This window comes from Culex pipiens, chromosome 2 (genome assembly GCF_016801865.2).
Source record: "Culex pipiens pallens isolate TS chromosome 2, TS_CPP_V2, whole genome shotgun sequence".
Classification (NCBI taxonomy): Eukaryota; Metazoa; Arthropoda; class Insecta; order Diptera; family Culicidae; genus Culex; species Culex pipiens.
Genome location: NC_068938.1, coordinates 74,610,526 through 74,637,600, shown reverse-complemented (window position 1 = coordinate 74,637,600; position 27,075 = coordinate 74,610,526). Strand labels below are relative to the sequence as shown.

Genomic DNA, 27,075 nt, shown 5'->3' with positions numbered 1-27,075 from the left:
TATGCAAAAAAAAAGTCATTGACAAGACAACATTTTTTCGATGGATCAACTATGGTCCCCTTGGAACGAGCTGTCAAGTCGGAGCTTTTCTGTCAAGAAGGGCCGTGAAGTGAATTTTTAAAAATTGAATTTAAAATCCATTTTAAATCGTTTGCGGTCGTTCAAAGGGTCATTGTACTCAGAAAAATAAGCTTTATCGTTATGAGCAATAATATCACAAATTCAAACTTCATTTTGGACCTAATTACAGTCCTGACTCAATTATCCGAAGCCTCGATTATGCGAAGTTTCGATTATCCGAAGGTTTGTATGGGACTTCGGATAATCGAATCACGAACAATTTTTTTTTCGTTTTTTTCTTCTTTTTCTTGTTTTAAACATCAAATTTGAGTTCTGCAACCCCATTTTAGTCAAATTTGAATAGTTGATTGCCTATTAAATAATAAAATGCATTTTTTCAATATTTCAACACCGTCATATTGGATTTAAAAGTTTTAAATTACTTTAACGTAGTTTAGGGGTCATACTCAAGCTCGACAATAAAAAATTAGGCATCGAAAAAAAATTTTTTTTTCGTGATTCGATTATCCGAAGTTTTGATTACCCGAAGTGACATTTTTCCAAAGCCTTCGGATAATCGAGTCTGGACTGTACTAGATTTTATTTTTGTTCAATTAACATTTGTATTCAACCGCATAATTAGATGTTTTTTTTGAGAAATTTGCATTTTTGTCTTTTTTCGAATTTTGTTCAAGAACCCAAAAATCGAACAAATAGGTACATAAGGCTGGTACAAATTTTATTTAAAGTTTTTGTTGATTATACTTTTCGCCAAATCCCAAACCAGCAATTAGAATGAAATGATCAGTGTGAACGGGGTTCTGTACTACGAAAATCGCACAATATGTTTTTTGAATCATAAAAAATAACAAAACTTCTATTGCATTATTGTTATCATGTCTATAAGAAAAAAGTATTTATTTTGAGAATATAAAAAAAAGTCTGTAACAATATTCATTGTATTTGAATGAATAGTACCAAACCTTTCAACACCCCTTCCCCCCTAAAATGCTACGTCTGTTCTGAATGAAGCCAAAAAGAAAGTTGATCATTCAAGGCCAATAGAACCTTTCAAGAAATATTATATGTACATAGTTTGATGTGATAAAAATTGCCATCAATTTGTTTTCTTATAAAATGCTATTTCCCCGAACGCGGTCAAGCGGAAATGGCATTCAGGGAAATGACTATTCAGGGATATGACTAATCGGGTAAGTGGCATTCGGGATTGTGGCCCATTCGGGAAAATTGCATTCGGGGATGTGGACGATTAGGGGAAACGGAAAATTCGGGTAAATGGAATTCGGGGAAATGGCTATTAGGGGAAGTGTCTTTTCGGGGAAGTGGCATTCGGGGAAATGTCCCTTCGGTAATATGGGTTTCGGGGAAATGTCATAGATTCTCAATTTTCTCCGAAAATGATCAACGGCTTCACCTTAATGATGATTTTCATAACATTATAAGGAATGGGATCAGCGATGGAATAATCATCATCAAAAGAAATTCTCTGGACGTTCATCAAGAGAAAAAATCCGAAAGGAGCATAGCTCTCCTCTCTCGCGCACGAAAGATCGGTAAAAAGAATCTAAAAAAATCATCATCTTGATTATTCGGCGGATCATCTTTTTCAATACTACACTTGCAAGTGTAACGTCACACGTCGAAAAATGACCTGTCACATTTTGTAGATGGGCAATGTGTGTAAACAAAGTGAAATAAATATTATTAAGAAGTGCTGACAAGGAAATTCACAAAAAATCATCAACAGATTGATTTTCTTGGAGAACTTCGGGAGCGATTTTCTTTTGCGTGATTTGCCTCCTCTCTCTTTCGCGGGTGAAGAAAGTTCGCAAGCGAAATTGATTTTTTTGTGATTATTCCATCCCTGAATGGGATAATAGTTTCCAAGAAGTATCAACACATGTAAGGTACCATTCTGAACAACTTGTTGAAGGAATTTTGTCAAAATATTGAAAATGACGCAAAATTTATATCTTAGAGCGAAAAATCATGGCAATGATGGAAGTCTTCACGTTAAAAAGAATTAAAAAAAAAATCTGTTAGTTTTGCGACGCATTTTCTTGTCACTACTTTCTGATACTGGCAGGCGAAAATTGTGACTAAAAACGAAGCCAGCAGACTTGGGCATTCTTTCAAGTTCGAACCACAACAGTTGGTGATCAAAGTGCGTACTTGGATGCAGAAAAGTTGTAACTGAATCTGTACAGGTGGTTCATTTGTTTACTGCAAATAATGTGCTCTCTTGTCCTACGTCCAACTACTCTCAAAACTATTCCGCCCACATTTTAGTCTTAAAAACACAAACTTTGTCCAATATAACCTTTGTTTCTCCCTACCGTGTTTTGTGTTTTGTTGCAGGTCGCTACGTCGGCAGCCGTCCCATAAAGTTGCGCAAAAGCACCTGGAAGAATCGCAGCATCGAGCAGGTACGGAAGAAGGACAAGGAAAAGCAAGCCCTTCTCAGTCTGTTCAATCAAAGCTAATTATCTCAAGCAAGGAAAGGGCGAGGGTTTAGCGGGCCGTTTTGCGTTTCATTGAATGAATGACGAGTATAATCATAATCACCTTTCAACTGATGCAGCCAAATGTATTTCTTAGAATTTCATCTTCAATTACTATCGCAACCGATATTTCTATCACATAGTACTACAACAACAAACGGTAAATTATTTTCTACAGATAACTCTCCCTTACAGCATAGCATTCCAAGCATGTGTTTAATTGTGTTTCTTGCTACAGGCTTGGTTCTTTTTAAATGATTCTTACTCATGAGTGTTAGATACTTCGTGGAATGAATGTGTTCTTATCAGATTTAGACAAATAAAGAAGTTCAAAGTATACCAATCAAATACGCGATTCTTGAAAGAAATGTTCCTTGTTTTGTTTGAAAGAACATAATTGTATTTCTTAAGGATTTTCTGAAGAAATTCAAGAGAAATCGATTTCATTCATCGCCAATCACAATAGTTGAAGCCAAACTTTCCGCCACCGAGTCGCACTCTTCTTCCTCAGACGAACTTGTCGCAGAAACGTCCGACTCCTCAACCGGCAGCGGCAATGGTTCCAACGGCAGCTTGGCGTACTCGTACTTTTCGATGGCTTCCGGCTGCCACACCAGCGTCTTCTCCTCACCACCTTCCTTCGCGTCACAATAAAACTTTCCCCTGACCATGATATCCGTCTCAAAGGTAAAGCATCCCGGACCTCTCGGCTGCTCACCTTCCCAATAGCCATGAAAGCGACATCCCTCAAACAGAACTTCCGCAGCTCCCCTGGCGACGTCCTCAACCCAGGTTCCTCTCAGCTTTATATTTTCCCTGGCATAACTGTACAACCCAACCCCATGACGCTTATCCCCGAACCAGTTCCCCTCGTAACACGCCCCATTCGGGTAGTGATAAACCCCACAACCATGTCGCAAATCCTTCCTAAATTCGCCCTCGTACCAGGAACAATCCGGATAGTACATCCGGCCCATGCCATGCTTCTGGCCCTTGCGCCAGCGCCCCTCGTACCGGAAGCCTTCGTTCAACGCTAGACGACCCCGTCCGTGGGGCACGCCGTTGCGGAAGAAGCCCTCGTAGCGGTACCCGTTGACCAGCTTGGCTTTGCCCTCGCCGTGCGGATCCGAGCGCCGGTTTCGCGGGCCGTTGTATTTCTGGGGATAGTTTGGTAGGTTAAGTTATTTTGACCGTTTCGGCTGGAAATGGACGATACCTGAATCTCAAACACTATCGGAAAATCTTCATCGGATGGAACGTACTGTTGGGAGATTTTTTCACGACCCAACCGGTGCATTTTTACTATTTTCAGACTTCAGATTACTGCATAATGATTGCTTTGATATTTGTTTTTGCTTAGAAAATATTTATTATTCATTGAAGTTATATTTGTCAAATATATATTTTTTAAATTATTATTTTTATTTGTACATTCAAACATGTACGGCCAATCATGTTTTAAATATTTTTAAATGTTAATAATGTTTAAACCAATTTTATTCAAGTACATTTATCAACTTTTTTTATTAGGTCCTATAAACAAATCTATAGTTATTTTGGAAGGTCCTATAAGCTATTGTATTTCATATATTATAATTGTAAAAATAAAATAAAATAAAACTATAAAAAACTAAAAAAAATATAACAACAGACAAACAGACTTGGTGTTGTTTTTAATGAGTTTCCGAACAAAGTACTAGATTTTATGTGTTTTTGTTAAAGTATATGACCAACTAAACTTAAAAATGTTAAAAAGTCAAAATCGTCCAAAAATGACATGGGACAATTATGCGTAGAACGGCAGTTAAGTGCTCCAAAAACTGCTGTCCCCGAGCTGTCCCTATTCAGACTGTAGTCCAGATTCGCCCCAGTTGACGGTATCGAAAAAATTGGAAAATTTCGTGAAATTGTACTAAATAATTCAATAAATTATAAAAGATTTTTTTTAATGAATTTTCAAAAAAAAAAAACAGTCCTTTTGTATGATAATATTTTATTATCATTTGTTAGTTTTTGCATTCTCTCTAACATGAGCAGATTTTGAAAAATGGGTTTTCAATTTCTGTGAATTTTCACATTATTTGTATCATGAGCAGGATACAAGGTTTCATAAAAAGCTGTACTAATTTTTTTTCAATAAATTAAAGCTAGTTTTCTTATTCTTTCAAAATGAGAAGTTTTTGAAATTGCATAGGAACATTTAGAAAAAGATTATTTAACAAATATTTTCGTGATGTATTTAGCAGGTAATGAAAAATCTTGTAAAAATGCTTAAAGTGTTTGTAAAATTATGACAATTGGGTACTAAAGCCCCATGTCAATTTTTATCTACAACGGTAAAAAACACAATCAAAAACCATTTCTGATAACTTTTTTCTTATTTTTATGCAAAAAAAAATGACAAGACAACATTTTTTCGATGGATCAACTATGGTCCCCATGGAACGAGCCGTCAAGTAGGACCTTTTCTGTCAAGAAGGACCGCGAGGTTAATTTTTCAAAATTGATTTAAAAATCCATTTTGAACTCTTTGTGGTCGTACAAAGGGTCATTGTACTCAGAAAAATAAGCATTATCGCTGTAAACAATAATATCAGCAATCTAAGCTTTATTTTAGGACCCAATAACCTTAAAGGTAAGAACAAGATTGTCCGTCAGGCCTGAACGCAAACGCATAATTTTGCGCCTGTCATCATAGCCTGCCAGTAATCGACCATTGAACAAAGCAACCCCTGCAGATTTTTCGACTGACAGTTGATGGAAAAATCGAACTGGCACAGCGTTCTGCGTTCACTACTGCGTCGAACGGACAATCTTGTTCTTAGCTTTAGTTGGATATCAAAGGGGGGTGGAATGAAGTTCTTGAAATTCAGTCAAGGGGGAATGGATCAATCAAGTATGAGATCCACTGGCTAAACTTGATTTAGATTTAAAAAATGAAGCCACTTAAAATAATTTTACAATTTTTGAGTTATGGAACCACAGCTCGAAAAAGGACGATTTTTTGTTAAAATTCATTGGACACATTCCCAGCGACAAAAACGACACGTTTTCGCTGATGTGTTGATCATTTTAAATATTTATTCGTTTTTTTATTGGTCAAATCAGCAATCGCAGCTGGATTAAAAGTGAAACATGTTTATCATAACTAAAACATGATGAAACATTTGCATGAAGCATTTTACTTAATTTTATAAAGGTATTGTTGTTCAAATCGCATGCAAATCACCTTGTTATAAAAGACATGTAATGTATTTAGCAATTCTATACGAAATCGGCTGTTTTCGACCATTTTTACTTTTTGTATTTTTGGATTTAGCCTATGACCAAAGAAGTCATTTTGTGTCATTGGGTCACCCATACAAGTCTCCATTTAATTTTAGCAGCTACAAAAATGATACGTAATTAAAAGATTGGAAAACTTCACGAATGTTCCATTTTTTAACATTGAAAATCGGACCCTTACTTACTAAGACATAGACATTAGAAAATGAAGGTTGTTTGGGTGAGATTTAGAAAACTTAAATTTTCCTGTTTCTTTTTTTTTAAGCCACTGTATTTCAGCAACTTGAGGTCCAATCTTCAATGTCTCTTAGAAAATTAAGCAAATTATTTGAAACCTTAAAACATATTTTCTGAAATTGTTACTCATGGTCACTATTTAAAAAAAAATCGAAGAATTGGAAATATTTCGCTGAAATCAATTTTCGATTCCAAAGTTCAGCTGTGTTTATCTCAAATAACGTCTGCATGTCGGGCGTTTTTAAAACTTCCTAGTTCCCATGCACCTGTACAATAAAATCATGAAATTTCCTGAAAAAGTCTCGCACAAACGGTGAAATTCAAATCACCCCTACTAAACGCACCCCGTCCATCATTCCACGCTGTTTTGTCTCACTTTCCACACGTTCCCACGGTGTCAAATATGCCCCGCTTGTCAAGTGCGTCAACAAAGCGCGCGAAAGTGCGGGAAAACTGCGTCCGAGTTGCTTCATTCGCATCGAGTACTCCCGACGGAACAGATCCCTTGCGAGTGTTGTCCTAATAAGTTCCCGGAATTTTAAAATTCCACGTTACGCCCTTGTTCTCTTTTGCTGTCCGCTAGTGCCCTAACAAGTGTAGTTTACTCTCCGTTGAGGTTGATTTTGTACGGCAGAATCATGGTCCTCAAGTCGAACAAGATGTACGTCTTTAAGCGAGGTAAGTGTGACGACGGTTCCGGAAGTGGTTCCGTGTTGTAACGGTTGATTCTTTCTTTGGGCAGACGGTCGCAAGGAGGAGGTCCACCTGGACAAGATCACGTCCCGCATCCAGAAGCTGTGCTATGGCCTCAACATGGACTTTGTCGATCCGGTGAGTGATGCTGACCATTTTGTTTTTCACTCTTTTGTCTGAGCGGGGGGCATTCAATGGGGACCACCATCACCTGTTGAATTGTTAAAATAATGCTAATCGTCGAAACTCCCATTCCAATCGCGCAGGTCGCCATCACCTTGAAGGTGATCAACGGGCTCTACACGGGCGTGACGACCCAGGAGCTGGACAATCTGGCGGCGGAAACGGCCGCGACGCTGACCACCGAGCACGCCGACTATGCCATCCTGGCGGCGCGGCTGGCCGTGTCCAACCTGCACAAGGAGACCAAAAAGCACTTTTCCGGTGAGTTTGAGGAATGATTTTTTTATCAGAGGAGATGGATTCTGCACAGGTCTCAAAGGTGCAGCAAAGCAACATGTGCGAGTTTCAGGAAAGTTCGTGTTTCATCTGTAACGGCTTTTGAGTGTGTCTTAGGGGGAGGGGGGGCAGAATGGCCCGCCTAAGTAAAATGCGCCAAAAATTATAGAAAAACATGAAAACTTATGAATTCAGTGTAGTAGGCTTATGCTTTGGGATGTTTCCTTCAATGTTATATACTTGGTTGATGAAATTTTTTAGCTTAAAACTGTTTTTGAGCCACTTTAAAAAAAAAGTTTTTTCGACTTTTTTTCCAGGGTGCGGGGCAGAATGGGCCACCCTGCGGGGCAGAATGGGCCACCTTAGAAAACAAGCCATTTTGTCTAATACAACGTTGAAGGGAGATAAGAAATGACTTAAGGTACCTTTCTAACATAGTTTCCATGAAGTTAGACCACTTTAATAAAAATAGTCACTTATCAAAACAAAATGTTTGAAAATAGTGTTAATATGTTGAAAAAGGACACTATTTTTACAAATAATCATCAATACAACTAAAAAATCAACTAATTTTGCATTAAACGTGATTTGTGAAGCTACCAGGAGTGAAATAATCCATTTAATCCAAATTTCATAACTTTTGATTGTTTTTATAAGGCAGGATAAGGGTGGTCCATTCTGCCCCCAAGTGGATTTTAATTTAACACTTCCACCACCAAGTCTCTAAATGATTTCAAGGTTCCGTTGTTGTTTGTATACCTTGGTAGTAACATCTAGTATCGTTATAAGCATTGAGCAAACTTTTTCAAACAGTCCAACTTTTCAGAAAGCTTATTTAAAAATCTCGAAATAAACAACATTTGCGTGGTTTTTCTAATAAATTTACATTTTTGCTCATAATTCCAAGAATACAATGAATTCAAACGTCGTTTTCGGTATGGTGAAGTTATTTGACGTCCTTTATAAGACCCTTGCCTTACAATTGGTCTAAATCCATTCTAAAGCCCAAAACCAAGGGTGGCCCATTCTGCCCCCCTGGTCCATTCTGCCCCCCCTGCCCCTATATCATGATAGCAATGCTGGTTATGAAATTGTATCCATCATAAAACGAAGATATCTGATGGCAGATGTTTTCTTTCCGACGCATTCGTTTTCTAATGTTCGTCTTTCCCCCCGGCAGATGTGATGGCCGACCTGTACAACATGGAGAACGAGTTCCTCAAGACGAAGTCGCCGATGATTTCGGACGAGCACTACAAGATCATCATGGACAACGCCGATCGGCTCAACTCGGCCATCATCTACGACCGGGACTTTGGCTACAATTACTTCGGTTTCAAGACGCTGGAGCGGTCGTACCTGCTGAAGATCAAGGGCAAGGTGGTGGAGCGGCCGCAGCACATGCTGATGCGGGTGGCGGTTGGCATTCACGGGCTGGACATTGACGCGGCCATCGAGACGTACAACCTGCTGTCGGAGCGGTACTTTACGCACGCCTCGCCGACCATGTTTGCGGCGGCCACGCGGCGTCCTCAGCTGTCGTCGTGCTTCCTGTTGACGATGAGCGACGATAGTATTGACGGGATTTACGACACGCTGAAGCAGTGCGCGTTGATCTCCAAATCGGCGGGTGGAATTGGTGTGAATGTGCACTGCATCCGGGCCAAGGGCACGTACATTGCCGGAACGAACGGTATCTCGAACGGGCTGGTGCCGATGCTGAGGGTTTACAACAATACGGCGCGGTACGTTGACCAGGGCGGCAACAAGCGGCCCGGAGCGTTTGCGATCTATCTGGAGCCGTGGCACGGAGATATCTTTGAGTTTTTGGACTTGAAGAAAAACACCGGCAAGGAGGAGGTCCGCGCTCGGGACATGTTCTACGCGCTGTGGATTCCGGATCTGTTCATGAAGCGAGTCGAGGCTAACGAGGACTGGTGTCTGATGTGCCCGCACGACTGCCCCGGACTCCCGGAGACGTGGGGTGAGGAGTTCGAGAAGCTGTACACGACGTACGAGAACGAAGGTCGCTACATTCGTAAGGTCAAGGCTCAGGATCTGTGGTTCGCGATCATCGAGTCGCAGGTCGAGACGGGCGTGCCGTACATGCTGTACAAGGACGCTTGCAACCGGAAGAGCAACCAGCAGAACATCGGCACCATCAAGTGCTCGAACCTCTGCACGGAAATCGTGGAGTACTCGTCCAAGGACGAAATTGCCGTGTGCAACTTGGCCTCGATCGCGGTCAACATGTTTGTCAAACCAGACAAGACATACGACTTCCAGAAGCTGAAGGAAGTCGCTAAAATAGTCACCAAAAATCTGAACAAAATCATCGACATCAACTACTATCCGGTGCCGGAGGCCAAGCGCTCCAACATGCGTCACCGCCCGATCGGAATCGGTGTCCAGGGAATGGCCGACGCGTTCATCCTGATGCGCTTCCCGTACGAGAGCGAGGAAGCCCAAAAGCTGAACCAGCAAATCTTCGAAACCATCTACTACGGTGCCCTTGAGGCGAGCTGTGAAATTGCCGAGAAGGAAGGAACCTACGAAACGTACGACGGCTGTCCGGTTAGCAAGGGCATCCTGCAGTACGACATGTGGAACAAGGCCCCATCCGACCTGTGGGACTGGGCCCCACTCAAGGAAAAAATCGCCAAGCACGGAGTCCGAAACTCCCTCCTCCTCGCCCCGATGCCAACCGCCTCCACCGCCCAAATCCTCGGCAACAACGAATCCTTCGAACCGTACACCTCCAACGTCTACAACCGCCGTGTGCTGTCCGGCGAGTTCCAGGTCGTCAACCACCACCTCCTCAAAGACCTCACCGAACTCGAGCTGTGGGACGACGATATGAAGAACAAAATCATCGCCAGCAACGGCTCCATCCAGCACATCGACGAAATCCCCAAGCACATCCGCGAGCTCTACAAAACGGTCTGGGAAATCTCCGTCAAAACCTGCATCAAAATGGCCGCCGATCGGGGCGCCTTCATCGATCAGTCCCAGTCGTTCAACATCCACGTCGCGGAACCAAACTACGGCAAACTAACCTCGATCCACTTCTACGGCTGGAAGATGGGACTCAAAACCGGCATGTACTACCTGCGCACCAAACCCGCCGTCAACGCCATCCAGTTCACCGTGGACAAGGTCAAACTCGGCCAAACCCAAGCCGCACAAAACGGAACAACCTCCCCCACGTCCAAATCCATGCTGATGAACGGATCGAGCACGCCGCGCAAGATGAACGGCGAAAGTTCGATGGCGATGGCCGACACGTCGGCGATTGCCGCCGCCGGGGAAACCTCGATGAACGGATCGTACGCCGAGAGGAACCGCCGGATGGCCGAGATGGTGTGCTCGCTCGAGAACAAGGAGGACTGCATGATGTGCGGTTCGTAGGCGCGCGAACTGGTCGCAGCAGCGTTGACGCTGGCCGGTGATCGCTTAATTATTGGTGTATAGACTTATTTTAAACTCACTGTATTCTATCTTTTGTATCGTTTGGCCCACTTGACGGTTAGATTCACAAGTTTTATTTGCGCTTGTTTTTGCGTTCATTCGTTTTAGTTTCATTTATATTTCTGTTTAGAATTTAAGACAAATATACCAAAATTCTGATTCGAAGACTTTATTTTTGTTGTGTTTTGATTGTGGAAAGAAATTTTCCTTCAGGCCTGATTGTTTTCGATCTGTGCTCAGCTCAGACCATCCAAAGTGTCCTGGAATACATACCTTGGAGTCTACCGCCTTAACAACTCGATTCCACCAAGTTCATGCTTGGGTTTGTTATTCAGTAAAGGGCACGGCAAGCCTGGAGCAAATTATTATAAACCGAGATAAACCATCGGAGATTTACATGCAGAAAGTTGTGTTTTACCAACCTGAATCAAAGTCTATATAAATAAAAATATTCTTCCGGTAAAAATAAGTTTTTTTTTTGGTTTTTGATGTTTTGTACACATTTTTAGCTGCTCTGCTGCTGAAAACTTTGATCGATCTTTAAAAAATATTTGTAATGACAGATTTATTGAAAAAAAAAGTTTTGCGGGAGTTCCCACAATAAAATCAACAACAACAACATTAAAAAAGTTCTTGCTTACCTTTTTTTTTAAATTTTGTTAATCGGTTTTGATTGTCAAAAGATATTACACTGCAAAGACATCAATTTTTAATGGGAACTTCCGGTGATACTCTGGGACCATGCATGTCACTGAAAAACCAAAATCAAGTCCATGTATGTAAATCTAATCTAAATCAAGGCCAGTTTCCATTAAGCTTTTTGCCTTCCTCACATCAATGAGGAAAGGCTATAAAATCACTCGAAAAATGAACTTCTTTATTCGACCTCGTAGACCCACCTTCATGTATACCTATCGACTCAGAATCAAATTCTGAACAAATGTCTGTGCGTGTGTATGTCTGTATGTTCGTGCACCGAAAAATATGCACACGATTATCTCTGGACTGCTGAACCGTTATGCTATTTATTTTTAAAAAGGTATTTAAAAGACCTTTCCAACGAGCCCAAAACGTTGAAGATCTGACAACCCTATCAAAAGTTATAACCACTTAAGTGTTACTTACACCCTTTTTAGAGGCCGGATCTCACAAATTATGATGAAAACATTGTCCGGTTCTACAATGCGACCTATCGTTGGATCAAGAGATCTTTCCAAAGAGGCCAAAAGATTGAAAATCTGACAACCCTATCAAAAGTTATAAGTACTTTAGTGTTTTTAATACACCAATTTTTAGACCGGATCTCAGATATTTTGATAAAAATAAGTGTTATTTATACTCTTTTTTGACGCTTTGTAATGTATTCACTTTATGAATGTGAGGACCCACCTTAAGGTGGATTAAGCAAATTTTATGACTTCTCATGAGTTGGAAACGCATTTACGAGAATGTAATCGTACGCAAAGTGCTGATATGCCAACATTAGATGCCCGATGGAAATATCCTGAAGCTTGGACATATTCAGGATTTTTTTTTCGTTGAATAAAACTTTACTGAATTTTGCATTATTTAAAAAAAGTTCAGTTCTTTAATATGTTTGGTTGATATAATATTTTTAAGGTTGTTAACGATAAAATTATCGAGGCTCGATAACGATATCAATAGTTCTATCGTTATCGTCGGGACGATAACGATTATCTATCGTTATCGTTATTTCAATAATTCTATCGGCGATCATCTTATCGCCGACGATTTTAAAAAAGTTATTAAATCGACTTAATTCAACCATATCAATAAGAATACATTTTTTGAAAATCACTTTATTAGAGTTTCTTTCTGTAAAAAACAAAAAAAAATTGACAAAATACCATATTTTTTCGAAAATACTCGAATCTATTAAATTTGCATTATGGGTATCAAATGAAGTGAAATTTGGTTTTCTTTTGCAAATTAAGAGAGTTTTTTTTTTAAAAATATTAAAATTTTCAAAAAGAACCGCACTTTTTCTAAAGTACTCAAATTTTTCATGTTTGCAAGATGGAATTTAACGACGCAAAATTTTGTATAAAGCATACACAATTTGAATGTATGAAGCATGCTAAATTTTACTTCGTTTAGTACACATATTACAAATTATGAAAATTTGAGTACTTTCGAAATTATACGTTATTTTGTAAAAATTTTAGTAATTAAAAAAAAACTCTGTTAATGTGGAAAAGCAAACAAAATATCGCTTCGTCTAATACCTATATAGCTAAATTTAAGAATTTGAGTATTTTCTAAAAAAAACGGTAATTTGTGATTTTTTTGGTATTAAAAAAAACTCTAATTAAGTGAAAAAAACATGCAAATTTTCGCTTCGTTTGATACCCATATTGCAAATTATAAAAATATATGTACTTTTGAAAGAATGCGGCATTTTGTGAAAATTTTATTATTAAAAAAATACTCTTTCAATTTGCAAAAGAAAACCAAATTTCACTTCGTTTGGTACTCATATTGCAAATTAAGAAGATTCGAGTATTTTAAAAAAATATGGTATTTTGTAAAAATTGTAGTTTAAAAAAAAAAAAAACTCTTTTAAGGCCATTGCAAATTTTTTTTGAAGTTTATGTCCCTTGACTATGACCAAAGTCGAAGGAATGGGGGGGGGGGGGGGTAGGGAGGGGATTAATTTACAGTTAACGATTTTAACATATGAATGTGAAAATTTGAGTATTCAAAAAAAACTCTGGTAAATAAAAAAGCAAACAAAATTTCAATTCTTTTCATATCCATATTGCTAATTAAGAAAATTTTAGTATTTTCGAAAAAATATGGTATTTTGTGAACAATTTTGAGTACATATTTGTATTTTAAAACTTACAACATTTAAAAAAAATATATTCTTAGTGGAAGCATTGAAAATTTAACATGATATGGTTGAATTAATCGATTTTAGAAAGATTTTAAAAAGAAGTTATCGTCGAATAACAACCTTGTATTTTGTTTAAATATAGGTTTTATAATGTCTTTGAGTTTTCATAATTTTTTTTTCAGGTAACGGTTTTTTTTTCTGGGAGAAGTATTTTTCAACAGGTTGTGCCAGTTTTAGCATTTTTTCAAATAGAATTTTTCTTTATAATTATTTGAATTGTACAAACAAATCGCCAAAATAAATTTCCGTGTACTTTATTTACGAACAGTCCTCATCAATACCTAATACTTCGTCGAAGATACCAATTCGATCAAAATTCCCTTCTCAAGTTACGGATTTTCGAACGTTTTCGCACTTATGAACAGCTCTCAAGTTTGTATGAAGACTTGTATTGAGAAATCAATTATGCAAAAAGGCATAACAAATCCATGGGCAAAGTTTCATCAAAATCAAAAAAATATAATGAAAAGTCGATTGGCGAGTAAAATACTCTAGAAATGCTGGATATTATTATGCTATACTGCCGTTCTACGCATAATTGTCCCATGTTTGAAAAAGTGCAACTGAGAAAAACGCGATTGAAATTTTTCGATCGATTTCTGTGTTTCTACGCATAATTGTCCCGTGGGTTCCTATTCGCCCTGTGTGTCCCTAATCACCCCAGTTAGCAGTTTATCACTCTTTTTTATGATACTCTTGCTAAACAACAGGTAAAAACGACATAATGCTTCATAAATCTATTGATTTCGTATGAGAAAATACTTGGTGAGACAATTATGCGTAGAAGTTTGACGATGGGACAAACAGACTGGATGTTGTTTTCAATGAGTTTCCGAACAAAGTACCAGATTTTATGTGTATTTCTTAAAGTATACGACAGACTAAACATAAAAATGTTAAAAAGTCAAAATCGTCCAAAAATGACATGGGACAATTATGCGTAGAACGGCAGTATAGGAAGATAGCTAGAAAACTGCCTAAACAATGGTCCTTAAAAAGTATATCAAAACCAAAATTTCGAAAATTCTGAAATATGAATGTGTTCTTTTCTGCTAAGCGCAATCATCTGTAGTTACTCATGTGCTCCACGTTCCGATATGGAGAGCAAAGTCCCGCCGTGAGAAAACTCGTGAATCCTTCGCTCCAAGCTGGGTGGGCTCCAACCAACCAGCCAGGCTCGTCAGTTCAACTCCACTCACGAAACCAGTCGGTTGGATGAAGTCGCTTCAAAAGAGATGTTTTTTTTTTTTGCGTTTTTTTAAATAGAATTTTCGGAATGTTTTCGAATGGTGGTACCGGGAGTGCGTGAAGAAGGAATTTAGGACAAACATTCCAGAACAAATTACGTGTGAAAATCAGCTGATTTGTGAAATTAAGGAGTGAAACATTGCTGTGGATTGACGCAAATGTGTTGAAATCCTGTAAAGTTACAATTTGAATGCGGTAAAAGTGCTTATCCTTTCAAAAGGCACCCTTTTCAACACGTGAAGTGAGCAAGTTGTGTCAGCAGTGTGTGGTGGGGTGCGGGGGAGAGAGATTACGTCCTCCTCGGAGTGCGGGTGGCCTAGTGGGTGGTCTGTTTTGTGTTATTGTGCCCTCTTTCCGGCGCTGGTGCTCTCCTGTTGTAACGGAGATGTTCCATCGTGGGTCAAAAAGCATCAAGAGAGCATAAGGAGAAGAAAAAAAAGCCGGGAAAAGAAATTGGTGCGTTTCCTTTCGGTGCACGTCGCGCGTGCACTGTAAGAGTTGCTTTTATAGTTGATTTTAATTTATTACACACATTCCTGGTACTGGGTCGGATCTCCGTTATCCGTCGTTGTCGCCAGTTTGTGTGTGTGTGTTTCCTGCGACAGGAGGCGGAAAGGGAACCTCTAAGGATGTGCGGCAGGGCTGCCAGATTGGATAAATAGGAAAGCACTGCGTTTAATGTTTAATGAAGGTTTGTATATTTTTAACAATAATTCAGTTATTATGTTAAATTTTGAAGTAAGTATATTTTTAAATGGAGATTTGTCTTTTTAATCACTCATCATGAAAACTTTTTCAAAGCTTTTCAGTACCCAGAAAGTATGGATGGAAGGCCGGATTATATTTTTGAAATTATATTTTTGATTTGGAAATCGAAGAGAAGCGAGTAAAATTATTTCATTTAAAATAATTTGCTTTTATTTATTGTTTTCTCAAATAGATTTCAGACTATTGCGAAACCAATGAAGTTTATATTCATGATGAAATATTTTTCTTAAGGTTACTGAAACATTATGTTTTCATATATTTCTTTGAAATGATCTAATGCCAATGCAAATTTGATTTCAGGATGTTGTCCCTCTCTGAACTGAAAAATTCCTTTTAAAAAACAGAAAGCTAAAAATATATTGGTAAAACTTTAAATTTTCATTGAAAAAAATTGTTAAATCGATTGTAAATATTTTAGAAATACATTGTATAAGGATTATTTGTATATCGCATTTTATTCTTTTTTTCTGAATCATTGGGAAAATCAAACTTCAAAATAGAAATGTTGCCTTTTCAATTTATATCCTCCCCTTCCCCTCCCCAACACGACCACCAAATCTGTCCATATTTATTTTGATTTTTTCGGTTTTTGCCTCAAAAAAAAAAAAAAAAAAAACTAATCCCAAGTTTGGTGACATTTGCTCCACCTTTGCGCCCTCATCACCCTCTCCTTTTTCGAAAATTTTTGAAAACCCCATTTTGAAAATGCATTTTTCTCAGCAAAAAGTCAACTTTTGAATAAGCAAATTTGAAGAATTTTTAACGTAGAATCCAAAGGCGTACTCAAGATTTACATATGAGCAACTCCGATTTTTTCGAAAAAAAATATTTTGTAATTTTTTAAATCGAGACTAGCATTATAATGGGCGTAGTATTCAATGTTTGGCCCTTTTAAAACTTTAGTCTTGTTTAAACATTTTCAAAATATTTTTTTCGAAAAGATCGAAAAATTTCACGAATGTTTCATGTATTAACATTGAAAATCGGACCATTAGTTGCTGAGATATCGTCATTAGAAAATGGTGGGTTGTTTTGGTGAGATTTAGAAAACTTCAATTTTTGTGTTTCTTTTTCTTAAAGCGGCTCTATCTCATCAACCCGAGGTCCAATCTTCAATGTCTCTTAGATAATTTTATAGCAAATTTTCTGAACTTTTCAAAAAAAATATTTTTAGAAATGGTCACTCACGGTCACTATTTTAAAAAATCGAAAAACTGCAAATATTTCACTAAAATCAAACTTTCGGTGGCTTCATCTTCAAAACGGAGCCCTTTATCAAAAAATCTGTAAAGTACTTTTCGATGCAATTAATCTCGAAAATCAAAAAATCTCGAAAATCAAAAAATACTTATTTTGGGAAATTGAGTTTTAGTGAAAAAAAAAGTTGATTAAAAAATCTGCAATTTTTTTTTCCGTGTACCTATTTTTTTTTCTCAAAAGTCCTCAACAATACCTACAACTTTGCCGAAGACACCAAATTGATCAGAAAATTCACTTAAAAGTTACAGCTGTTTAAATATTTACATACCATTTTTGTATGGACAGCTGCCAAAATTGTAAGGAGACTTGTATGGCCCATACATACAGTATGGGTGAACGAATGACGCAAAATAGCTTATTTGGTCATAGGGAAGGCCCCCACAAAGTTTGAGCCAAATAAAAAAATACAAATAAAATCCATTTCCGGTTTTGGTAGAGAATTGCTCATATATTGTTGCCAGATATGGGAATTTTGCGTTTGAAGTTTAAAAATTTAATTCAGCCATTTGGACAATCACTTACGGGAAAACTGGCAGTTGCAGTTGATTGCTAAGAGATGTTTACATTGAATTCAATTAAAAACCTCATGACACATTGAATAATTCTTGAGATATCAAGTTTTTAGGTGAGAAAGTCATGTACTGCTTAGCAAATGTTTTACTAATCCATCCATTTTCTACAATATATTTCGTTTACGCACAGTAGGCCTTTAAATTTGATTTTTAAAATTTCGTAATGAAATTAAGTGAATGCCCTAAATTAAATTTTTGCCTCAAAATAATAAAAAAAAAACAGTTTGAAGATGTGAATAACTATTCACTTTAAAAAAATATCGACTTTTTTTTTGCATTGAAGTTTTTTTTTGAAACAAATTATCTTAAAACTTTTTTTTGTTTCTTTGGGCATGAATTCTATTTGGGACATCCACTTACGAAACTTCTAAAATTTTGACTACTAAGCCGTGAAATGCAACTCACTACGCAAAAACAACAAACATAAAAAGCATAAATAACAAAATTTAAAAATACTATTGCAGTGCAGATTCGATTATATGAAGTTTCGATTATCCGAAGGTTCGTAACGTCATGATTCGAATTTCCGGACACTTCGAAACCCGGACACCTCATCTTGTTTTATCAATTATTTAGATATAAGTTCGCATTATGAATGTCAAAACTGTGTTATTTGATGAATTCTAACATCAACTTTCATTTAAAGTTTGTTTTGAACGCTGTAGTTAATGCCAACACAATTATATAAAGTTAATTAATAAGTTTACTAAAAATGTGAAACATTTCACTGAAATATTTCATTGGCGACCGATGCACCGGGAAGGCAAAGCAGAAATTTATGGTTTTGATTTCCTAAAATTCTACCAAATTTTTATATAAAATATCAATTGTTTTGATGTTAACAGCTTATTTGAGACCTAAAGAATGCCATTCACTAACATTTCCGGCCAAATTTGTGCGGTTCATAAGCAAAATCGAGTGTCCGGAATTCGAAGCAAAAGTGTCCAGATTTCGAATCAGCTTTTATCAGTGTTCGGGATTCGAAGCACAACAAGTAATTTTAATTTTGAAATACTGATGAAAAATTGTTAGAAAAGACATATTTTGCATTTTGCATTTGCATTCTCTTAAAACTGACTGTTCTGACTGTTTATACTGCATCCTGATGATATTTCTACATTTCCAACTTGTTACATGTTTTTTTGCCAGCTAGGCTAGTGACCGATTTCTTCCGAAGTGCATACACCGCTATAACAAAAATGATATGCTATTGAGTGTCCGGATTTCGAATTATGGGACTTAGGATAATCGAATCATGATGAAACAATGCATATTTTTTATTATCTTACTTTTTACATCAATTTTGAGTTTTGCGATTCTATCTTAAATAAATTTTAATGGTTGATTGCCCATTAAATTACCAAATGCATTTTTTCATTATTTCATCACGGCCATTTTGGCCGCTATCTTTGATTTAAAAAATCTGAATCACTTCAGAGTAGTTTAATTGTCGATAATAAAGTCTGGACTGTATTCTTAAAATTTTACGTCTTTTCCAATCCATTTCCCGCTGTCCGGTAGCAAAATTATGCAAATTAACGTTCGTATCTGATTTGAATTATGTTGAAACAGTCCCGGAGATTTGGCTCAACTGCTTTAATCGACCTATTTAAGAATTGTCCATTTTCAATAAAAAAAAATCTGTTTAAAACAAATAAGTTTTCAACCACCTTATTTTCTGTGATATTTTATAAATTTGATAGGACTAAAACTTTGTGATGGCGTAATTAATGTTAAGAGAACTCACCGCAAAGAAGTGTCATTCTTTGACATCTTACATTAAAACAACAGCTGGCAACACTGGGCTGCTCTAATAACTAGGGTACACGTGCCAGAAGCCATTCATTCGCATTATGAGACGAGAAAGTGGTCGTTCCAGGTGGTGGTGAGGGTGGGTGACCAACACGCCGGCAAACGGTGTGGTGGGGGTGGTGACCCCTATGTCAGGGAGAGGGTCCAGAGGGAGAGCAGCAGGTACATTAACGAGACTTCTTTTTGCATGTTTCTGTGGGAAAGTGCAAACAGATGTTGCACTTTTTTCTTTGAGTAAGAATAATATGTATTTGTGCGTAATAATTTTTTATGGGAATTACAGTAATTTTCATTTCCTTCTGATGAAAAAAATATCAGAATTGTTTGACACTTGATATTTCTTTTTTTTTTGAATGTTTGATTCTGTGAAATCATGTCAGTTTCTGATCTCATATCTAGCACAGCCAACTCTTCTGTGCTGTGCCGGGAGTGACCGTGAAAATCCTTTACAAGAAGCTTTTGCTCCTTTATAAATTACTGTCGCGAGATCTGAGAGAACCGGGAGCGTGAGTATGAGAGCGGCTGAGAGCAGTTTTCCGAGTTTTCCACACTTTTGTTTTCGTTTTCTCAGTGAGGCTACAAGAGGTGGTATATGACGTTCAATATGGTCCCCAAATTTTTGAACGTGGCTCCGGGACCGAGCCACGTAGCCCAGTGGTAACGCTCCGCCTCGTAAGCGGTAGATCGGGATTCAAATCCCGGCTCGGACCAACACAACTAGTGATCTTTTCCCGTCTGGAATCGATTGCTTAGTAAAGGGAAGGTAGTGTATCGTCACAAACTGGACCTTATCACGACACCTGAGGGAGGCGACCTATGGAATGTTAACATTAACCTTAACATGTTAACATTAAGTTGAGAATGAAAGTGCCACTGAATCCGCTTTGTAAATGCCGGCCCCGATACTCTTCAAGGGTGTTCCCCTCAGGAACAGGGAAATATTTACTTTTTTACTCCGGGAATGGTGGAAATAATGTCAAATTCTACATGAAAATATTGTAGATTTAGGGTTAATTTGAATTTTATTTAAAATTAAGCAAGACTAAAATGGTCCAGGACATTTCAATTACGCTCTAAAGTGATTCAGAAGATGATTGCTGAGCTTCCGGTGCTTATGTGAAGGGGACGCCACAAATTCTGGTGAAGGAAAATGTCGTCAGGGGGTTAATTATGATGTGTGGTGATGGTTCTGTCTAGCTGTTTATCTGGTTGAAGAGATCCTTGTGGATGTTCAGTTCCAGAAACAGCAAGATTGACTGATTTGCAGTTCTTTTTTTAAGGTTGTGTATTTTTGCATTTCTATATTTTTTATTGTTGTATTTTAATTTTTTCCTATTTTTATAATTTTGGAACCGTCAAAATAATATCTGTAACATTTGTTGCAAATTTCTTTTCAAATCTCATGCCAATTTAATTTCAACTTCCTCCCCAAACTTTGCCCATGTTACTTCTTCAAGGTGAGAAACCACCCTTAAGTCCTGTTGTTTTTCCCTTGGCAAAACTTTATGATTACGCTGTCGTGTCCGTCAGCGACACCCCCTTAGGCGCCATCACCACCACTCCTCTTCAAAATCCAACTGTTTGTTGTTTATCAGAAATGTGGATGCCGATTTTTCTTTACTCTTGAAATTCCTCGAAACGTGACTTGCCTGGCAAATCTATGGGAGAGCGGCACAGATATTCCGAAAGCATCAATCCATCCGTCCGTATCATTTCGCAGAATATTTCCTGCACGTGACGAGTCGGGATGTGGTCCCAGCGGGGGTGGGAGAGTCTGGTGATTTTCCATTACCTGGTGGTGGATTTGTGGGGGGATCAGTTTGAAGGAATTATGTGTGAGCAAATAAAACATATTGGAATGTTTTGTTTTTGTATTTTTTGATAAAACGATTTAATTCCTTTTTTTAATTTAAAATGTCTCATTTATATTTTTAAGCAACGATTTTAACTAAAACTTTCTCACGTAAGAAATTGCCATTTGCCAGTATGTATGATCTGAAAGGTTGCCAACAAAAAGTTCCACCCCATTTAGGGCACCAATTAGCAAAAACATAATTGGCAAAAACCTATGACTACAGCTGCGCTGTGACACTCAACGGGACAAAAACACATCAAGCTGCCTCGCTCTCTAGTGGAGTGGAAAGAAAGTTTCTATAACTTTCAGACGGGTGCGGTATGAAATCTCGTTCCGTGAAATATGCTACTGTTTTTGCTGGTATGAGAAGTGAAATGGAACATTTGAGGGGTTCAATCCAACTCTTTATTTGGCACAGATAAAATTCTTGTTTTAATAAGTAATATTTGACTTGACAAGTAAATATAGAAAAAAAATTCTTTGGGGCTCTATCCCATTCTCCAAAATGTCATTCCCAAGAAATTCAATCCCATAATGGCACATTTCACAGTTTTTTTTCCTAGAGATGTTTATTGTTGTTTTTTTACCAAATTATTAGTTAATTTTTATGAGAATGCATAAATCATTCATTAATTTACCCTTCTTTTCGATATCTTCACATCTTTTTTTTAAAGGGTGAATCTCTATTAATTTCATAAATCATGAAAAAAATATCTTTCTATTATCTATAAAAAAAACTTTTTTTTTTTGAAAATTGATTTTTTAAAACTCTGACAAATAACCCCAAAACTTTTTCCAATATTCCAAAATGCAGAGATATACATTTACCTTCCAAAGATCTGAAATCGTTAATAATGAGTTTGCTTCATTTTTTAACTAACGATAGCTCGACAATTGTTCGTAAGTTTTTGCAATTCATTGTGTGACTTTTGTTTTTTATCCGAAAAAATATTGTCTGATTTTAAAAACTAGCCTGCAGCGATGGAATAATCATCATCAAAAGAAAATCATCGGACGATCATCAAGAGAAAAAATCCGAAGGGAGCATGGCTCTCCTCTCTCGCACACGAAAGATCGGTAAAAGGATTCCTAAAAAATCATCATCTTGATTATTCAGCGGAACATCTTTTTCACTACTACACTGCCGAGTGAAACGTCACACGTCGGTAAATGACCTGTCACATTTTGTAGATGGGCAGTGTGTAAACAAAACGAAATAAATAATTTTAAGTGGTGCTGACAAGGAAAATCACCAAAAATCATCAGCAGATTGATTTTCTTGGAGAATTTCGTGAGCGATTTTCTTTTGCGTGATTTGCCTTCTCTCTCCTTCGCGGGTGAATAAAGTTCGCAAGCGAAAATGATTTTTTTTTGCGATTATTCCATCCCTGCTTGCCTGACATTTCAAAAGGGGGAACAAAATTAAGGCTTTGTAAGCATTAAACTAGTTACATGTAAACGGCGAATTATATAATTATTGTAATACTCTATTTTAAAATTAGATTACACAGAAAACAAAAAAAGGTAATATTTATATTATTAACTTTTTTTTGCTTCTGAGTAATCTAATTTAATGTAATGTAATTCACTGTGTTTTTTCTGACACAAATTTTGTGTCAACAAATGTGTATTTTCACATCAGAAACTGATGGCATTTTCATCGGTTTCTAATGAATTCAACATTTTTGCACATTATTTTACACAGCAAAAAGGAGGAATCCAGCTGCGTGTAAAAGGCCTCGTTGTAAAATAAATTATGCATTATTTTATGAAATTGTATGTAATATTACACCCTGAAATATGTAGCCCATCACTAAGGGAAACCTACTTGACCGAAATGTCAAGCTCATATATGCGTTTATCCTTTCAATTCTTCATCGGTCTGATGGTCGAGTAGGCTAAGGCGCCAGTCCTAACTGTTGTTACTGGGTTTGAATCCCATCAGTTGCATTTTTTTTGTGTTTACAATAAACATAGGTACATGCAGTGTGCGTAATTTCTTAAGGATTTTTTTTGGACTAAGGTGATGTGCATACTTTTGCATGCGATTTTACCATTGTTTTTTTTCTGTGTAGGTAAAATTACTCTATAGATAATACATAATACATATCAAATTTTTAACCTTCGAAAATTCAGTTTTTTTTACTATGAACTAAATATTGAAAACCATACTGCTAAATTTCATGAGCACTGCACAGTAAAAAATTGTAAATTTGGAAGGTTTAATGTTATGATTTTTTTATGATTTTACCTCAATTTTGATTGAAAAAGAGACTTTTCACAAGAAAAGTTGTAAAATTACACATTTCCAGAGGTGAAATTACACATTTTCTGACATAAATTTGACTGAAAAACAAACTTTTTACAACAAAAAATGTAAAATTACATATTTCCAGGTGTACCCACTCCCAGAACATGACTTTTTTACTGTGTATAATGGATTTCAAGCAAAATAATGGGAATGGGCCAATATGGATTTGTACACTTACATTCAATTCTGCTCACACCAGTGAATGTTGTAATCAAAAATAATCAGGATAGACTACTTCACAGTAAAAAAAGTTGAATTTTGGAACGTTCAAAGTTTTGATGGTTTAATATTAATTCTTTTTTGAGTAATTTTACCTGAATTCAGTTCCTGAATGGTGACAGATTTTGTTTAAAAAATGTGTAATTTTACATAAGAAACTGGTAAAATTTTCATCAGTTATTGACTAGAATTGAATTTTACATTTTCAGGTAAATTTAATCAAAAGAGGTAATATAGTTACAACCAATTAAATTTTCAACCTTCCAAAATTCTTCTTTTTATTCCTGTTTAAATCGTTTCTATGACTTTTTCGTTGAGTTGTTGGCTTCCCAAATAAATAATTGTAAAAATGTAAAAAATAATAACATTAATTTATATTTTTTTATTACTGAATTGTCAACTTATTGATGTATTTAAAAAATGGTTGGTTTATTATAACATATCAACATTTTGATGAGAATTCAAATTTTTATTTGCTTTTAATGAAAGCACTCAGATTTCTTCAACGATGTTTTTTTCATTTAAAAACTGTTTTAAATCAACTTGGGCTGATTTCAATATTGAAGCAATTCCCTTTCACTAAATACGTCAACTTTGGGCTTTATCTTGAGTGCGTTCCATGAGGTTGTGGCAAAAAGTCAAGGTGTGGAGGTAAACTGCTCTGTGCAAAAATAATCGACTATTTCTTTGTTGGCAGCTCGGGTAGGAAGTATGAGATTGCATGAGACTGGTTTGATCAGTATCTTTAATTTAATTTAACTTAGGCCTTTTTTTTTTAAAAAAAGATAAGCAAATTGAAATAACTAATAGTTGGTCTTATTAGGCTTGGTATGAAAATTTTCCTATTGTTTTTAAAACTTAACACAAGCCACTGTCTGCGACCAAATCAATTCTTAAAAGCTCAACGTGCCCGTCCAATCAAATTACACCGATAAAATTTAATTTGGCTCCGTTTTGGGTCCAATTTTCCGGGTGAAGATGCTAAACAGAAAGCAAAGAAAAGTAGCATCTTCATTCGTGTCGAGAATCACTTCATTCCAAGTTTTTCACTGGCGCTGGTTGGCATTTTCCAGCGTGGGATGATTTGAACTTTTGCAGGTCGATGTTGGAGGTAGAGCAATTTCAATTTTCTCAGCTTTTCCACGAACAAGGTGGTGGAAAAACGGTTCGGTGGGGTCTATCGAAAAAATAATATTAAAACAAAATTATGTTTGAGAACGTCGCATTTTTTTCAATATTTTAACAACAAACAAGAATTAATTAAACAATTCGAAGAAAAAACTCACACGAAGCACACCGTGTCTATATTCCGAGAAAACTTTACGACTTCAATAACTTTCCGTGCAACGTGGAAGCCAAAAAGGACATCAAGGTTGTAACATTCAAGTAAAACATTCTTCCAACGACGCTATTTCGCAGCATCCATACCGTTGACAGGCAATATCATTTCACCTGCCCTGGAAACGCGCAATGTCATGAATGATATTATAAGCGGTTCATTATACTTTTTCATGGCTGTTTGGAGGGGAGGGAGAGAGTTCATGAATTCAAGATTTATCACGTGTGTGGTGGTGGTTGAGTTGTAACTACTTTTTAAATTTTGAATGAAGGTTGAGCTGGATTACTGTACTTCGACGCTGTCGTGCTATCTTGTCGCACCCGCCATTTCGACGTTCCGAGAAAAACGCGTTTTAATGTTTGACCTTGAATAAACAAAAACTAGAGCACGCAATGTAAACAATAACAAACACGTTTTGTTTGGCTGACCATTCTGTGCATTGTCCCGAAGTTTGGTTGAAGTTGGTTGCTGGAATCCCGAGTTATAATTACAAATGTTTACGGTAGTCTTACTTGTACGTGCTTGACGCGTTCTGACCTGAAATCCCTTTGGCCAGTTGTCACACTTACATCAATTTTCAGGGAGTGACAAGATAGCACGACATGATTGAAACTTCTTTTATATGTAGAGTGTCAACAATGCACGGAGTTTTTTCGGTTTTTATTGAATATCTCAGGATTGAAACCGAATTTTGGGGATCTGTGATGGACGACCGAGCCACGTAGCCCAGTGGTAACGCTTCCGCCTCGTAAGCGGTAGATCGGGGTTCAAATCCCGGCTCGGACCAACACAACTGGTGATCTTTTCCCTTCTGGAATCGATTGCTTAGTAAAGGGAAGGTAGTGTATCGTCACAAACTGGACCTTATCACGACACCTGAGGGAGGCGACCTATGGAATGTTAACATTAACCTTAATATGTTAACATTAAGTTGAGAATGAAACTGCCACTGAATCCGCTTTGTAAATGCCGGCCCCGATACTCTTCAAGGGTGTTCCCCTCAGGAACTGGGAAAGATTTACTTACTTGTGATGGTTAAAAGGTGAGGCATTGTTAGCTGCACAAAATAGCGTTCTCAACTCAATTTGGCCCAAGATGCGCGTGCGACAAGTTAGCACGACGGCGACGACTTTGAAATGTAAAAAAAAACAAGTTGGTAGTAACGAAAATTCAAGGAGCAAAATTTAAGGGACTTTAAGTGGTAAAAGTGTTTTATTATGTAACATTCTTAAACTATATATGGTTTGTATCAAATAATTGTCGAAACTTTGCTCGTAATTTGAACCAATCCATAATGTTTGGGTGTTTTCTAGGATAAAGTTGAAGCAATTTTGAAACGGACCGTGGAGCCACAATTGAAGGAGCTGATTTGAATTTTAAATTAATTTCGGCAAAGCATTAGCTCAAGACAAAGAGTGACGTCGATGGCGAACCTACATGTGAATGCGCAATTAGTTTTGACGTCGTTTAACGTAGGCAAAATATGACGTTTCCAGATTCGATCTCAAAAAGTTACAAGTGTTACAAATTTTTTTGATATTTTTGCTTAAAAGAGCCGCAAACAAATTGATATTTTTTGATAAAACTTGATGAAGCAGGAGCCAGATCAAAAGCGATTTTGCTAAAATTTGGCTTGGGAGTTTTTTTTGCCAAAATAACCAGACCATTTGTAGTATTATATTTTTTAATGATGTTTTAGTAACATATCGAAAAATGGTAAATATTTACTAACAAGATTCTAAGACAAGATTTTATGGAAAATAAAAAAATCATTATTAATTAAGGAGCGGCCGTGGCTGACTGGTTACGGTGTTCGCTTTCTAAGCGAATGGTCCTGGGTTCGATTCCCACCTGCTCCCAACGAGAAAGTATAGGAAATATTAATCTAGAAACTCTAAACATAAACGAAAAATCAAAGTCGCCCGAGTCGGGGTTCGATCCCCCGTCCTTTGGATTGGTAAGCAAAAATGCTAACCACTAGGCCATCACGGCTTGGTGAGCTATGACTGGAATTAGGAATACTGTTACTATCAAACTATATACGCGCTGG

The 27,075-nt window shown here is 37.1% G+C and overlaps 2 protein-coding genes across 2 annotated transcripts; one reads left to right on the top strand and one right to left on the bottom strand.

The window, feature by feature from the left end:
• Positions 1–2,973: 2,973 nt before the first annotated feature.
• LOC120430579 (radial spoke head 1 homolog) lies at positions 2,974–3,949 on the bottom strand. Its single transcript, XM_039595686.1, has 2 exons — positions 3,799–3,949; positions 2,974–3,739 (listed from the first exon to the last, which is right to left on the bottom strand). The coding sequence occupies exons 1-2, from the start codon at positions 3,877–3,879 to the stop codon at positions 3,026–3,028; spliced, it is 795 nt and encodes a 264-aa protein (XP_039451620.1). The 5' UTR covers positions 3,880–3,949; the 3' UTR covers positions 2,974–3,025.
• Positions 3,950–6,549: 2,600 nt separating this feature from the next.
• Positions 6,550–10,894, top strand: LOC120430583 (ribonucleoside-diphosphate reductase large subunit-like). Its single transcript, XM_039595689.2, has 4 exons — positions 6,550–6,782; positions 6,847–6,935; positions 7,064–7,241; positions 8,437–10,894. Exons 1-4 carry the CDS (start codon positions 6,743–6,745, stop codon positions 10,662–10,664), a joined length of 2,535 nt encoding a protein of 844 aa, XP_039451623.1. The 5' UTR covers positions 6,550–6,742; the 3' UTR covers positions 10,665–10,894.
• The last annotated feature ends 16,181 nt before the right edge of the window (positions 10,895–27,075 follow it).

What these genes read in the sequence shown, in the direction of transcription:
- LOC120430579 (XM_039595686.1), bottom strand. Translation starts at nt 3,879, where the DNA reads ATGCACCGGTTGGGTCGTGAAAAAATCTCCCAACAGTACGTTCCATCC. An exon ending in CGATAGTGTTTGAGATTCAG is followed by an intron (nt 3,740 to 3,798) that starts GTATCGTCCATT and finishes AACTATCCCCAG; the next exon opens with AAATACAACGGCCCGCGAAA.
- LOC120430583 (XM_039595689.2), top strand. Translation starts at nt 6,743, where the DNA reads ATGGTCCTCAAGTCGAACAAGATGTACGTCTTTAAGCGAG. An exon ending in GATGTACGTCTTTAAGCGAG is followed by an intron (nt 6,783 to 6,846) that starts GTAAGTGTGACG and finishes TTCTTTGGGCAG; the next exon opens with ACGGTCGCAAGGAGGAGGTC. An exon ending in ACATGGACTTTGTCGATCCG is followed by an intron (nt 6,936 to 7,063) that starts GTGAGTGATGCT and finishes CCAATCGCGCAG; the next exon opens with GTCGCCATCACCTTGAAGGT.